General features: G+C 43.0%; 1 protein-coding gene across 1 annotated transcript; it reads right to left on the bottom strand.

Annotated features, from left to right (window-relative positions):
- Positions 1-4,058: 4,058 nt before the first annotated feature.
- LOC137282238 (oxalate:formate antiporter-like) lies at positions 4,059-15,902 on the bottom strand. The gene is made up of 11 exons (XM_067813971.1): positions 15,707-15,902; positions 15,007-15,196; positions 14,608-14,734; positions 13,952-14,091; positions 11,507-11,636; positions 10,279-10,367; positions 7,619-7,757; positions 6,769-6,891; positions 5,864-6,073; positions 4,898-4,997; positions 4,059-4,313 (listed from the first exon to the last, which is right to left on the bottom strand). Exons 1-11 carry the CDS (start codon positions 15,891-15,893, stop codon positions 4,207-4,209), a joined length of 1,542 nt encoding a protein of 513 aa, XP_067670072.1. The 5' UTR covers positions 15,894-15,902; the 3' UTR covers positions 4,059-4,206.
- Between the last annotated feature and the right edge of the window lie 602 nt (positions 15,903-16,504).

Raw genomic sequence — 16,504 nt, 5'->3', positions numbered from 1 at the left:
ACACATACACACAGAGGCACGCACGCACGCACGCACGCACACACACACGCCTAATTATCTGCAGGCAGAGGTTGTAGACACATACATGCTCACTCATACAAAAATTTAAAATCTAAATTTATCAAACCTGTGTGGACACATCAGGATTTAAACTCAGATATTAGTGACATGTATCCAACATGCATACTCGTGCCACGTCCGTGACGTCAGTGGTTTCGTCCTTGAGACATGCAGTTCGTTGTTGCACATGCATTCCGGGAAAGAGAAACAGAGCAAATGAATGCTACACAATACTGTCACTTTGGAAAGCTCAGTCCCAGCCCTTGCGATCGTTCAGAAAATTAAACGGCTATTGAAACGCATGACATGCCGATGCTAACGTCTGAACGTCATGAGACCATTTGGATTTTCTAAATGACAAGTGGCTGCACATTTGAACACCTTTTCTGCACTGGTGAGACGCTACGAGAACACAAATGACGTCATCGGTCGGCCATGTTCTGGACGTCCATGCGTCACAACGCCAAGACAAGACAGGTGGATAAGGGTAACCCATCTTCGCCACAGGTTTCAGACTGCAGTGATGACTGCCCGGACCATCCCAGGACTTCGCCGTATTTACCCCAAGATAGTTCGACAACGTTTACATCATCATGGGATCAGACCACGACGTCCCGCCATACGACCTGTCCTGACACAACGTCATCGACAAGCTGGCCGAATGTGGTGCCGATATCACGTTCGCAGACCCTTGCTTGGTGGAGAAATGTTGTTACAGGTGAGTCCAGGTTTAACATTTCCCATAGTGATGGATGTCAACGTGCCTATAGACGCGTGAGAGAACGTGATGCACAGGCCTGTGTCTTGGAGAGGAATCGCTTTGGTGGTGGTGGTTCTGTGCTGATTTGGGGTGGAATAACAGCACGACAAAGAACTCCTTTGGTGGTTGTTCAGGGCAGTTTAACTGGTGTGGACGGCAGGGATCAGATTCTTCGATCCGTGGCAATTTCTTTTCTGCAACGCCATGGCCCAGGGTTAATATTCCACAGGACAATGCCCGCCCTCATACGGCAAGGGTTGCTGCGGATGCCTTGCAGCACCACGACGTTGACTTACTGCCTTGGCCTGCAAATTAACTGGATCCCTCCCCGATAGAGCATGATTGGGGCCAGATGGATCTAACGTCCTTTACCTTGCAACAGATCTTGAGAGAATCTGGCGTGACATCCCACAAGCCTTCCTTGCACGTTTGGTAGACTCTATGCGTCGTCGGTGCATTGGTGTTCTGAATGCCGATGGTGGATATTCCCGTTATTGAGCTTGTGACATGGTCGTTTGACCCCCGTCCCGCTTGTTGGCTTGTAAAGTCAATGTGATTGACTTTTCAATTTTAATTCTCCCGACTTGTTGTGGTCTCATGATCCCTCCATAAAGTTTATATGTACCTTTCACATTGTTATCGTACTTATCAACTGGGAAAATATTTTGACAATGCACAGTTTCTTTATGTGGCTAGTATACATACATACATACGTAGTTCCTACACGTATATTAATACACACACAGGCATCACAAGTATAACATCACACATTTCGTACACAGATATTCTTGGTAAGGTTCTCATTATATTTAGCATCTCTTTCAGGGTGAAATACTCCATTTATCAGATATTGTATTTGAGTAAAATTAGGTTTCGTGTTAAAACCTTTTGAACTACATTTAAAACTACATTATGTTTTCAATAACAGCCCAAAGACAAGGCAGTAAGAAAAAAGTGACTTACATACAAGGCGCCACCTGCACGTGACACTGCTACAGACTGACTTGTCTTCAAAGTGCGTCCTTTGTGATGAGTAGAATGTGGCTGAAGACAAGCAGAATACAACACTGACCACTAGAATAAACAATGCTAAGCTCACAGAAACCTGCACCATCCAAACGCTATCGGATAACAAACTGGGGTGGCACCCATTGTTGTGAAGAAGTAAACATCATCAACAAGCAGCATGTATTGTTGCACTGTTTGCCATGAAATAGAATATTCTCTCTGCCATATACTTACTGGAATAATTACGATTAGTTCAGATTCAGGGGGAGTTCAATTTTCAATGTGGTTTTAGAAGAAGGAAATTTTCTGGAAATATGAGGTCATTGTGAACAAGGTATCTCACGCTGTATGAACAAGTACAGATGTTTTAACCTTCTAAGTATTTTGTGGAAAGTAGTTACATATATTATAAACAAGTGACTAGACTTTTCGGCAACTACTTTGGAAGAATTAGTTAAGAGTAAGGGGCATTCGGATAAGAGTACTCTGCCATCCACAATATTTTCACTTACAACCTATGATACAAAAATATCTAAGTACTAAGGTAAATGTTATGATTTTTTTGTTGAGTGGTGGGCGACCTGCTATTTTCATCATAATGAAAGCTATTTTCATAATTTTATCAATTTTTGTTCGTTGGTAAAAAAATAATAATTAAGTTGAATATTTTCTAAGCATTGATGTTTTGCTGTAATTAGCTAAGAATAAAAACAGTCTCAATTTTACCTCACCGACTGGATGAAGTATAGGTCAATAATGTTTTCATAAATTGCCATCGAGCTGGTATTTGTCGACAAAAACGTAAACTACCAGTCTGCCTGTCAAACATATACTGTGACACTGCTATGATTATATTATCCACCACTGGCGACCACATTAGTACGTGCCACCCCTGAGGCCACGTAAAAATGTGCTTTTTTTATTTCTCATTAACGTCAGACACTAAAGTTTTTATTTTTTTTGGCACTGTAAATTTGCTTGTATAAAGCCGCCAGACTTCTGAAAACCAACTCAGCTTCCACGTTACAGAGAATCCTACCCCTAACCATTTTTTAAAGATGTGCTGAGAAACAAAAAAACATATTTTATGTGGCCGAACAATTCTTAGCATCGGCACATGATGCAGTTGATAGATATCGCCAAGATGGTGGCGTCCACGACTTATGAGATACTAACTGAAATACAGGTCTGCTTTCCGTGTTAACTCCGGTTTCTGTGGTCAAGATCGAGTGACTGGACCAAACCTTTAGAACTTGCTCTTAATTCAGTTTGTCCTCAGTTAAGTATTTGGGTGTATGCTTGTGCATGTGTGTGTGTGCGTGTGCGTGTGCGTATGCGTATGCGTGCGCGTGTGCTTGTGAATGTGTGCGCGTGGACACCTTCGGGTGTGTATGAGTCCAATGTCAACATTCTTGGTTGGGACAAACAATGCCCACATCACGAGGTTCGCCAAATATGTATGTGTCTCAGACATCTATCACTTCAGATATTCAAAGTTGCCGACATTATGATCGTTGGCTTGTCAGAAACAAGGTCGTGTGAGTGGGCATCGCTTTACGCTGCCTTCAGAAAATCCAGCAATAACGGGGCGAGGACACAAGAAATGGGCACCACACATTGTACCCATGAGGGAAATCGAACCCGGATCTTCTTCGCGGCGAGCGGACGCTTTAACCACCAGACCACCCCACCATATTATCTCTACATCTGTACTGCTCACACCTTAGGGCGCATAAAACAATTAAAAAATATAAACAAATGTTTCTCGGGCACATTTTTTCAAAAGTGACGAGGCGGTAGGACTTTATTTCTATTTTATGATAGAGCAAAAGTGACGAGGGAGGAACACATTTTTATTTTTTTTTCTCCCACAAAAACAGCTTGGGAAGTTTATCACGTGTTTATGAGTTGTAGATTCATCCACCCTCGTTCTTACGGACACTCATTATTATAGTGGACAAACGGATGGTCGGGACGCGGCCAAGTCAATATCATTTTTTTTAAATGGCAATAAAATATTGTTACGCGCACAAATTACAGTGACGAGAAACACTTCACCTTTTTTTATTTAGCCTAATCAGACATTTCCACTCAATATTAATGATTATCTTACTTAAGCCCGATTGTTTAGCGAGTTGATTGACGGTTTCGATTGCCTACCGTGGTACATTGCCTATTGTCGACATACAACCTGTCCGTTTCTCTACAACCACTTTATCAAAAACATCTCGCATAAACAGATTTGCTTTATTAGGGCATCGTACAGTATGAAATATGACATCTACTTATATACATGCTTCCAGCAGGTTACAGTATCGAGATAAAGCGCTATTGTCGGGTCGTTATATTTCCTTCCGATTGTTGTTAGCCTTCACAGTTTACAGACGGGTATCAATCGATTTCTCGACGTGTTTGTTTCCGAACTTTTTCTCCTTTCTCATGGCAAGTCGATACTGCACAAGCATTCCACAACACAAACAGAAACCTGCAGAAACAAACAAGAAAATATCAAACTGAAATATTATTTGTAAGGCACAATGTCATATGATGGCAACAATGAAATAAATTTTACTATTGGATTTCAGTGCATCTACATGCTGAATCGTTGCGAGAAATCAGTTTAAACCATTGCGAACCGATGGGTGAATATTTCTGCAATGCATTGTTTCCTTTGCTTACGATTAAGTGACTTGTTATTTCTATACAGTGAGTGTTAGGAGTACTGAACAAGGGCTTGTCAGGTTCATGTAGCAGAAGTGTGTGAGTGAGTTTAGTTTAACGCCGCTTTTAGCAATTTCAGCAATATCACGGCGCGGTACACCAGACATGTTCTTCACATATTGTATCCATGTGGGGTATAGAACCCGGTCCTTGCCGCGACGAGCGAACGCATGAACCAGTAGGCTAGCCTACCGTCCCGCGGTAAGTTGACTAAACGTAGCGTCAGTAGAGTTAGATATTTACAAATGTTAATGTTTCGATGACGATGTTGCTGAGTGCGATGATACAAAAACAAGCACAAAACTTATCCCCTTAATCTCTAACCCCTGTGAGTATAACTGTACGTACTGAACATGATCCCCCCGGCGCCTATATACAGTATTCCTTGCCATCCGATAGCAGATTTCAGTTGTGACGTCAGGAGCGCACCGGACAGCTGGACTACAATCTGGAACAGAGAGGACTAATGTTCATTTTGAGTTTTTGAATTTTTTCTATTCTTTTCTGAGACAACAGTTTTGTATAAAGTCTCAAAAACTCTCAGGTTGCCTTTGGTGGGCGCCATACTCGGATGAACTAAATTTGGCAAGGTGACACAGTTTGTTGTGCCTGCAAGTGTGAAATGCTGGAAAGAGTCACACAACACAACAGTCACTCACACTGAAGCTGTCATTTGTTGTATATCAGCTCTGACAGGATTTGTCCCAGGGTTGAGTTAGTTCTGCATTGATACCCGAGTTTAACGACTATCACAAGTCAATACATGGGCTTACGACAACCCAAGCGCAGAACCGTTTGCGGATTGAGCGCGACGATAGATAATTAATTAAGCACAGGTGAATGCTCAAAAGTAGATTTATGTCTCATCATACTATATTTAATCATACTGCTGAAGGTGTATATCATATTGAACAGTCATAGTTACCACTAAAATATCACATATATCTGCAAGTTTTATATATCGAAACTGAGATTGTTTTAATAGTCCCGTTTGTTCAGTCAAAACACGTACCTATGCCCGTTCCGGTTTTTTTAAATTTGGATGTTATTGAAGAAATAGTCGATATTAGTTTTAACTTATTTCCGAAAATCGTGACTCTTAGTGTATGCTACAGCTGTGTTTGGAGAATGGATATCGTTTGAGCTGCTGGAGCAAAACAAGCTACATTAAATGAAATTATGGGTCTACATGTTAGTGATGGCAGACAGTTTGACAATGCCTATACTCAGATTGGATTTGGATGCACCAGAGTGTGGCTAATAGTTTTTGTGTAAATGACAATGAAGAATGGGCAGTTGATGTCGTTAACTTACCATGCTGGTGAAGAGCAGGCCGTAGTTGACGCTGTAGTACTTCTGACCATACAGCGAAACTGTCAGAGAAGGCATTAGGGCGTAAAATCCTGAGAATGTACCGTAGATCAGACACAGCCAAATCATCAGCATCGCTTTCCCGCCATATTCACACAAGGTGAAGGTCGCTCCTGCTGTTCCAAACACCGCGATGACAATGGTGAGTGTTTCCTGTGTGAGAGTGACTATGGTGACTAACAGAAATCATTCAACCATAATTAGCAGACATGTGGGAATGTGGAAGAAGAGTCGAATTAGGCCATTCTTTGATAAAGTAGGTCACTCGTTCATGGTTTGATCACTTACAACACTGTGTTTAGTGTTTCACATTTGAGAAGCTGGAAGTGACACACAAAAACCTGTATCGAAACGTTGTGCTCTTAAATTAAAGAAGTTGTCATCCGTATATACTTGTTCTATAAGTGGCAGTAATTGCAAAATACTTCCTGGATGCAAATGTCATTCTATGTCAGCCTTGTGTCCAGGTTTTGTATCGAAGTAAATCCTTGGCCCCAGCATATTTCCTATCATCTTCGATAGTCTCCAAGGTGTGTTAGGATACATCTCCACTATACCCTGAATGTATCTACGACTCTAAGCTGATTGTATTACCTCCATTGGCTGGCTTATTATCCAATCAGGCGCCACTCGTGGCAACACACCGTTCTTCGCCTCCATTACCCCTGCCGGCTATTCATCGACACTGCATATATGACCACTTTCGTTTTCGGCTATCAGCCTCCATTTGAATATTTCAGTTTTTAAGTCTAAAAAAACCGACACTAGGAGATTCAAATTCCAGGATATGTATACACCTAAAAGTAAAACTATTTAAATTTGCCAACCCTTGGCATCTCTGGACATACCCTGTAGCCAATCTTGTCCCCCACGGCTCCCCAGAACGGTCGTCCCAGAGCATTAAAGGCCGATCCGACAGAACCAGCCAGAGCCAGAAAGTGGTCATCTTTGATGAAGGTCTGGGAAAATGTCTGAAACAAAACAAACATGCAGTGACGTATACCCTTTCCTTTCAGATCGAAGTTGTTGTTATAAATTATTTTATTCCCTGCTGTTTAGTTCCTGAAAAAGTCTACTCATTACAAACGCTCGAACGCACATGCACACTACCCACACAGAAGCATTCATCTTTAAACATGTATGTTTAGACGTAGGCTGTGGATAATACAGCGCTCAAATCCATAACTGGTTATTGATGACGGGCGGTATATACATTCCCTAAAGCAACGCACCTACCAAGAAATAGAAGTAGCATGTCTGCCACCAGAATATATGTAGCTTGAAAAACAAAATACTTAATGTAATTAAATGTACGTGTGTTGTTGTGTACCGGGATTGCGGCTAATAATTATGTTTAGTCTCCACAATGGCCAAAGGAGCCGTTATTCGGGGCACAAATTGTGTCCCTTAGGCGTATCAGGATCCTATGATCGTGAGGTCGAATCCAAAATTACCCTCAATTATAACGCTAGTATTGTCAACACTATATTCCGAATTTTGGAATTACGAGTGGGTTTTACGCCGGATGTAGCAACAGTCCAGCAACACTGCCACGGTGGCACACCAGAAATGGGCTTCACAAATTGTGAGGAATCAAACCAGTGTGTTCGGCCTATCCTCTGGGACAACGAAACCGTGTTAGCTGGAATGTTGCACCAATTGGCGTAAAACTCCACTCACTCACTCACTTACTCATACCTTGTAGAAGTTCATCACAAAGAATATACCAAGGACCACACAGCCGTAGATCACCCACAGCAAGTAGAACAGCTTCGACCGAAGTACCTGGCGTGGAGTGTAGTTGCCGTCGTCGTCGTCGTCGTCGTCAGTGGTACCGCTGGGAACGACCATGCAAAGGTTGTTTAGTCCATACACTGGTGAGCAGTTACATATTAGAATTATTACAGTTTTCCTTAGAATTTTTTGACCCGTGAAGGTCCCGGGGTAGAATAGGCCTTCAGCAACCCATGCTTGCCATAAAAGGTGACTGTGCTTGTCGTAAGAGGCGACTAACGGGATCGGGTGGTCAGGCTCGCTGACTTGGTTGACACACGTCATCGGTCCCAAATTGTGCAGATCGATGCTCATGTTGTTGATCACTGGATTGTCTGGTCCAGAATCAATTATTTACAGACCGCCGCCATATAGCTGGAATATTGCTGTGTGCAGCGTAAAACTAAACTCACTCACTCACCTTAGAATTTTTTTGTTTCCATATACTAACAATAGAATTTTAAAATAGGTGTTACATTACGCTGAAATGCACTGAATACGAGAGGCAACTCTTGTAGGCTTAAGAATGAACCTTAGATCATTAAGAGTTATCTCCCGTGATGTAGCAGACAGCTTCCTTTGTTGAAAAGGCAGATGTGACAGTAGAAGAGAAATGAAAGCTGATTCTAGATGATTTTGGTGTGACTGATGAAAAAGCGCTAGCTGGTAGACATGACACTCATCTGTCTACAGTATACACAGCCTTGAAGGATAATCAGTCAGGAGTTGGGATTGAGCACAAGACAGGGGCAGGGAGGCCTGGGAGGTTCAGCACTACAAATCACCGGCGACTTGGTCACATTGTAAGTAGGAGAAAATTGAAAGCTTTGAGAATATCAGAAATAAGCACATCTGTCCTCAGGTATGTGATGAAAACGCGCGGAATGCGCTCAACATTGATGAAAGACAGGGGCAATAAATAGACTGTTGTAGGACTCAAGAAAATCAAGACAGTTCAGTCTGGCTTTTCTCAATTTGTTTGCCGAAATTTGGACACAAGAAACCTACCAACGCCAAAAACATAACCCGAAAGTTCACGTGTGGGGTGGGATATCATCACGTGAAGTGACGCTGTTGTGTATTTTCACTGTAAATGTGGTGAAGGAACAATTTGTCGACATCTTAAATAACCACCTCCTTCCAGGGGCTCGAACACTACGCCGATGATTGGCTTCCCCAGCATGACAACGACACAAAACACACTGCGGGCTACACAAAATGGTGACGAAAATGTTCAATACTGGCCTTGTTGATAGTGTGGGGAGTGTTGAAGGACAGGATCGATCAAAAAGGACTTACATACAATGTCAAACGACTCCCCACACACGTTAATCGGCAATGTACCTAATAGGAGAATTCAGTTGTATATTGCAGGGCAACTTAGAGAATCATATGTCAGCATATCCGTTTAAGTTAAACGTCTGTAGTTTACATACATGTATTAGAGATTTGCCGAAGCAGCTTTCTCAGTTATTACTAAGAATACTGTAACATGCGGTGTTGAGTTCAGTGACACGATGCTGTTTTGTGTTGTACCGCGATATTTACGTAGGGGTGGGATTAATTATATATATATTATATGATAAAATGCATCATGGTCACAGACGCACCTCGTCGTGATCTCAATGGCTTCGACCAGTGCAGTCGCCGGCAGCGGGCCTTGCCAGAACCACGATTTTCCATTATTTGCAAACAATAATATACTAGCCACATAAAGAAACTGAGCACACAGAAAATGCATTCAGAACTGGAATACAACACGACAAAGACACAACGAAGTATTGGACCACAGCAAAATGACAAAAGAACATGAACAATATCCGTGGGGATGACGTCAGAAGATCAATTCGAGTAAGGGTCACATGACGATGTGACGAAGTTAAGATAGGGCATGACCACCGTATGCGACTGTCTCGACGACGTTGTGTCACAACTGGTCGTATGACGGGGCGTCGTGGTCGATTACAAAACTGACGTAACTAATTCCTGACAGTGTTGGGATGGATACGGTTCAGTTCTGGAATGGTCTCGGACGTGGTCACTGCCGTCTGGAACCTGTGTCGGAGATGAGTCACTCGAATCCATCTGTCCTGTCTGGGCGTCGGTATTCGTGGATGCCCAGAACGTGGGTGGTCAGGGACATTCTCCAGGGACCAATGCAGATATCGTACTGTGATGGCATTGGAAATGTGCTGCCACCTGTTGTTCGCTCATTCCTGTTCAAGGCATTCCAATGCATTCATGACGTGGAGTAGATGTTAATCTTGCATCTGACCTCTCATGTGAATTTGTGAACGTTTGAATGACCAAACACCACGCTTTTGACAATGATAGCAATTTCACATGCAGCTGCACGGACTGCACTTGCAGTAGCACACTGCCAGTCAATAGGCCACCACTAATTACGTCACGTCGCCTGGAACGTGCATGTTCGTTTGATTGTCTCCAATACTTGTGTTCAAAACTGTATTTATGTATAATGACAGTGTGTGTCTATATTAATATTTTCAGTGTGTGTAGAAACTTTTTGTGGCTAGTACACATTTATGCCTTGACTGCCCATCGTCCATGATAAACAAAGTCACCTGTCTGTGCTTGATGCCGTGTCGAGATCTTCTTTCATCTTCTCACCTGGCGTCTTCTCTTGTTCGGGACCCTTCTCCGTCTTGTCTTCCTGTATGGTCCAATCGTCACAGTACAATGTTATAAGATAATGTTAAATATCTGTATCTCTATATATAGACCTGTATCTGTATCTATATATCTGTATCTATATTTAAATATATATACCTCTGCGCAACGATACAATACAAGCATAGGATGCAGTCTGCCAGTAGGCGGATGCCCAGGTTGGTCACGATCGCTACTGATGATGTGTCTCACTGCGTGACAGTTTCGGCATTTTTTGCAAGAACTCTGTTTTGAGTATTTTCTTTTATTTTGACACATCAGCATTTGCGGCAAATACATGACCAGCACTGCAATGAATTTTGTGTCAAATTATTGTAAAATGATTTTGTTTGTGAAATAATAAATCTCACACACGTCTTTGTTTCTGTTTTTTCGGTCAAGTGAAGGTTGTCCGGTTGTTTCTGTCATTTCACCTTAAGTATGTCCGTTGTTTAAGAGTAAATATCTCAAAAAGCCTCAATAGTGTCCTTATTTCTTTACGATAACCAGCCCTGAACATTACATCAGGATACATGGGTGCATTGATGCAGCGGAACTATGTCGAACCAGAGTTGTCTCCCTTGACAGATCCATATTGACAACCAGTTCATGTCCGTGCTCTTGTAATAGATATTATTGCCGGAATTCTTTGGTCAATTTTTGGTGTTGTTGCACCTTTCATTGCTTGTACAACTAGGTTATCAAAATTTGTTAATCTTGTATTTCGCTGCCATCTTTGATTTGAAAAGTCGGCCATACTTTAACCATATTCAATATTTGAAAGTCCTTCAATTTCAGAAAAAGGAAACGTACGTCATCTAACATGGTATGTGAGAGTAGTCGTCCCTGATGATTGACGACGCCAGTTTCAAATTCACCAAAACTAGCAACAGAGTGATACACTCCTTTGCTTTGTAAGTTAACATGAAAATGTTCTTGATAGAACCGAGTTGTCATTCATAACCACAGTTATGAAACAGTTCTGTCTAATCACTCAAACATATTTTGCACACAAGCCATGGATGCATTCTTTTAAACGAAATAATAGTGTAACACATTCATATTTCATTTCTTTTGTTATAACTGTATATAGTCTTGTTGAAGATTACGGAAAGAGCTGACTGGTCGCGAAGAACTACTAACCTGTGTGGGCGTGTCTGTGGGCGTGGCTATGAGGAAGAGGACAGCGAGGATCTGTATGGCTGTGTAGACCCCGCCCAGCAAGAGGAAGCAGTATGGTACCCTGTCTAGAAGGGAGCTCTGTGTGAAGTACCTAGACAGTTGGACACAATCGGTATCAATGTGTAATGACTGAAATAGTCAGTTTGCCTGTTAGTCAAGGTTATAGGAATCACGTGCTTCAAGCAGTATTCTAAACAGGTGCGATCACTGTTGCGCTTGATACACCCTTGCGTCATCTCAACTTCATCGTGAATTCTCCAAGGGTTTGTATGATTTCGGGTTTCTGTCTTTAACGAATCACACAAATCATCGAAAAGGAAACAAGTGACCGTTCAGACAAACGTCAATGAGTGCCGAAATTATATGCTGTCAATATGGCTGGTGTTTCAACCCATCCCAGTTACCTTACATGGTCAACAGTCTTTCTTTTGGCTGAAATGACATCGCACAAACGACAATGTTTTACTATATCGTGACAGCAAAGTGTCCAGGTAAGATACCTACTAAAACTGGAGAAATCTATATTAGCTTGGGATTTACGGATACATTCATATCAGGCCAATGGTTTGAGGTTAGCTGAAATACCTAGACCAGGCGATAGCGTGAAAAGCTGATGAGTAACGTGCGCCCTGTGTATGATCTAATCTGGCATTGATATCTTGCAGTTCAGCATTTCTGCTGATACCTTTCTCGAATGACACAAGGACAGCGCACAACATGTCTGGATGATGGGATCCTTTCTACTTTTTCTGAATGTGAAACGACAGCTGTTGGCCAGATTGTCAAACAAGACTTGCTAAAAGCGGGCTTGTACCAAAAAGCAGGAAAGTCCCTTTGGAAACCGGTTCAGGAGATCGAATGTTGGGTTTAATCATAGATACTAGACACATGAAGTTGTCCATACCTCAACGGAAAATCTGTAAGCTTAAGCAAAGTATAGGAGAACTTTTGTTTTCTATTGCATCGGTTCCGGTGAAGAGCTTGGCTTCGGCTGTTGGACAGGTAGGTGCTATGAAGATGGTTGTTGGTGCACCATACAACACGCCATGTTTGTTGTATGTGAATAAGGAGTTGGAGAACTGATCTGGCATTGATATCTTGCAGTTCAACATTTCTGCTGATACATTTCTCGAATGAAACAAGGACGGGGACACCATTTCGCACAACACATGCTGTTGGATACCACTCCACTCTCATAGCTCTATTGCCTGCTTTAAATAGCGATAGTAGTTTAGAGTGAGTGAGTGAGTATGGTTTTTACGCTGCTTTTAGCAATATTCCAGCACCCTCAGGACAGCGGCCCAAAATTCCAGCACCATCAAGACAGGGGCCCAATATTCCAGCACCATCAGGACAGGGGCCCAATATTCCAGCACCATCAGGGCAGGGGCCCAGTATTCCAGCACTATCAGGGCAGGTGCCCAATATTCCAGCACTATCAGGACAGGTGCCCAATATTCCAGCACTATCAGGGGATGGCCACAATATTCCAGCACCATCAGGACAGGGGCCCAATATTCCAGCACCATCAGGGCAGGGTCCAATATTCCAGCACTATCAGGGCAGGCCCCCAATATTCCAGCACTATCAGGGCAGGGGCCCAATATGCCAGCACCATCAGGACAGGTGCCCAATATTCCAGCACCTAGAGGACAGGGGCCCAGTATTCCAGCACTATCAGGGCAGGGGCTCCAAAAAGCAGGCCTCACACATTGTACTCATGTGAGGAATCTAACATGGGTCTTCGACGCAACAAACGAATGAAACTCTAAGCTACCCCGCCGTTTCTTAATGGTAGAGAGAGTAGCCTAGTTGTTGTTTGGTCGCACCCTTCGCGGTATGTCCTTCTTTTCGGCGTACTCTCTTTAACAATAGAACCTGACAGTCTTCCAGTTAGTGTAGGGAATTCTCTATTCATAACAGGACGGGGTGTGAATTTACGGCCTCGTACAATTGACTGTATTGGATTTTATTGTGCAGTCCTATCCAAGTGATACAACGCCGTTGAGAAGCGAACACAATCACCGAGCCCCTTATTTCTTGTCGGTGGTATGTATACATATGCGAAACCTAAGTAGCATCGTGACCTAAGGTATGACATTGAAATTAGTTGACAGAAAAAGCAAACGGTCCGTATTTTTCTAAGCTGACATAAGCGTACAGGATTACTACTGTGTAAACTCGAGGAAAGATCACGACCTGACTTATCTGTGAGCAAGTATAACTTTATAGTCTACTCTGTCAGGAGGTGTGGCAGGTTTTCAAGTGAAAAAAAACACACAAAACATGGACTCCACGTCTAACATAACATTAGGCCCCTGGCGAAGAGAATAGAAACGCTATTCGTCGGACACAGAACGCCAACTGTTCCAAACGCTGTTTGGTGAACAGCGAAGAAACGCTTACAAGTCATCTTCGATTGTTTCATCAGGGGAGAAGTTGTCAGGGTTGATGAAAGCCGTGACGACCTGGTTGAATACAAAGGTTCCAAAACCGATTCCACAGATAATGATGCCTGTCACGAGACCTGATCTCTTGGGAAACCACTGAAACAGAGGAAGTTTGTATAGAGTGGATGGATACTTCCGGTTATCCCGGGCTGAATGGTTTTATAGTCACTAACTGACCACCATATTCCAGTCAACCGCGTTCACGAACAATGCTGATGATGGACAACGTGCATGATGTCGGGTTATCCACGTATTTTGTGCTCTTTGACAAGTAGTGCCCAAAGTGCATGTCTCGGAAGAGCTCGATGATTGAAAACAGGACATACACTTATCATCAGATACCTCTGACACAATCAACAATCCAAGTTTCGCTCTTTCAAGGAAAAGCATTAGCAACAGGATACATTACCCGGAGGTCCTAGATGCATTAGCCTTCTACATCACAATGCCTTTGAAATCTTTGTGAACTGACACCTACTTTCGATCCATTTTGCTGAGCCATATAACCCTTTTGAATGTTTACTAACACAATGTGATATCAAATCTAGGACATTGCTAAGAAGAGAGTCACTCACTTACTCGCCCCTTCTACGTGAATATTTTGCAACTGACCTTGAGAGCACATTTCACAGCTCCAGGGTACGCCATACTCTTCCCAGCCCCATTGATGATGCCATAGGTCAAGGCCGTCAAGAGGAGAGAATGCTGCATGGTGAAGTAGGTGAGGACCATACCGGAACTGGAAGAGTACATTGCGTATTGCTGTAACATGGATAACTTGACTCGCGGCGTGTCACTGCATATTACGGTTTGTTATATCTTGTTACCGCGTGTCTGTGTCTGTGTCACTTTGAGGGTGATCAAACAGAAGAATGAGCGCAAACAGGATTCGACCCACAATCACGGATTCCCAGTACGTCCAAACAATGCAGCATCTCTGCCCAGTCTGTTTAGACGCTTGGACGACTGGGACAGCTTAGACCTCATAACGTAACAGTTATGAAAGAATACCTGAAGATCAGACCACCAATCAGCGTACAGATCCTGGGGGTCAGTTTCTGTTCTACCCAGCCTAATATGGGCATACATAATGCCAAGGTCAAATAGTTTGCTGTAGAAATCCAAACAGTTTCTGAGTATGTAGCATCAGTTGACCCACTTCTGGCGCGCAGGTATGACGTCAGATACGGAGTCATGTTGCCTGGAAACAAGGGAAGTAATCGTGTATGTACTGATGTTAAGAAAATGTATGAACGTCTCGTAACAAAAAGAACGAAGGTTCTACAATTTGTGAGACATTTTATACAGGTGTCAACATTTTACTCATAGGTATATGCTTAACTTGTTGGTGCGAAAGCATGATTTTGGACACTGCTTTCATTACTGTAGGGTTATGACATTTCTGTGGGTACATTCAGGTTTGTTCTGATGTATCGGTGTATGTTCTGGAAAGTGATCTGCTCTCTCAATGGAGATTCTGGTTTATGTCCTGCTCTATCAGGTTCTAGCGTATGTTCTGTTCAGTGAAGGGTTCTGGAATGTGCCAAAGAGTACCAATTCAGTGTTTGTTCTTGCACCTGATCAGACACGAGCAATATACACGACTGTTCTTGAACAGTATTACCGGTACTGTAACTTCAATCAATATAAACCATGACTACATTATTTGGACATATCGGTGAGAGCAATGTTCTCCACACAACCAGCTTACCAAAGATGTATCCGGTGCTTATGGTGCTATGAATCAGGAACCCGCCAATCACTGTCAGCACACCGCGGACAGGCATTGTGCGCAGGCGCGACAGGATGTTCATCACCATGTTAGGCATAATCCAAGGTCTCAGTGTCTGAAATGTACGAAAATCTGAATAAAGGCTTGAAGTTGGAGCACAAAGCATGTATTCCAAACTCTCAAATCCACTACATAACATTCACACATGAAACCCACTCAAACCCATCAATTCTTCGTGCAAATGACGTTAGTGCCAAATCAGGTTTTGCACGTGCAGTCGATCACGATCTTCGTTTGCACGTGTTTGCACTGGCCTCAAGAATTGAAAACAAACAACACTTTAAAACCACAGTTCTCACGGTACTTTAAATACCACAGCTGTCAAATGTGCAACGTGAACGTGCCGTTGGCATGTTGCAAGCGGGAAGGTCGGTTATTGACGTCGCAAGAGCAATGGGATGCAGCCGTCGTAGAATGTATGACTTGCGAGGTCGTCAACAACAAACTGGCACCACTGCTGATCGCCCAAGGTCGGGTCGCCCATGTGTGACGTCACGAGCAGAAGACCGTCAAATCGTTCTATGTGACAGATTTTTGCCGGCTACACGAACCGGGGCTGATATTTTTAGAGGTCGACCGTCCTCATAGACCATTCGTAATTGGTTGCGGGCTGCCAATCTCGATTCTCGACGTCCATTTCGTGGGCCAGTATTGACGCCGTTTCATCAACGTTGGCCCAACGTCACCTCCGATGGACCCAGAGAGACTGGAGTCGAG

The sequence above is a fragment of the Haliotis asinina genome, chromosome 4 (assembly GCF_037392515.1).
Source record: "Haliotis asinina isolate JCU_RB_2024 chromosome 4, JCU_Hal_asi_v2, whole genome shotgun sequence".
Taxonomy (NCBI): Eukaryota; Metazoa; Mollusca; class Gastropoda; order Lepetellida; family Haliotidae; genus Haliotis; species Haliotis asinina.
Note: the sequence above shows the minus strand (reverse complement) of the source record. Positions and strands in the feature narration are given on the sequence as shown.

Bases quoted from the DNA above. Each gene is read 5' to 3' on its own strand.
- LOC137282238 (XM_067813971.1), bottom strand. From the start codon at position 15,893: ATGCTTTGTGCTCCAACTTCAAGCCTTTATTCAGATTTTCGTACATTT. The intron at 14,092-14,607 runs GTCAGTTGCAAA...CCTCTGTTTCAG, and splicing joins CTGTGAAATGTGCTCTCAAG to TGGTTTCCCAAGAGATCAGG. The intron at 4,998-5,863 runs GTAAGTTAACGA...TCTCTGTTCCAG, and splicing joins GCCTGCTCTTCACCAGCATG to ATTGTAGTCCAGCTGTCCGG.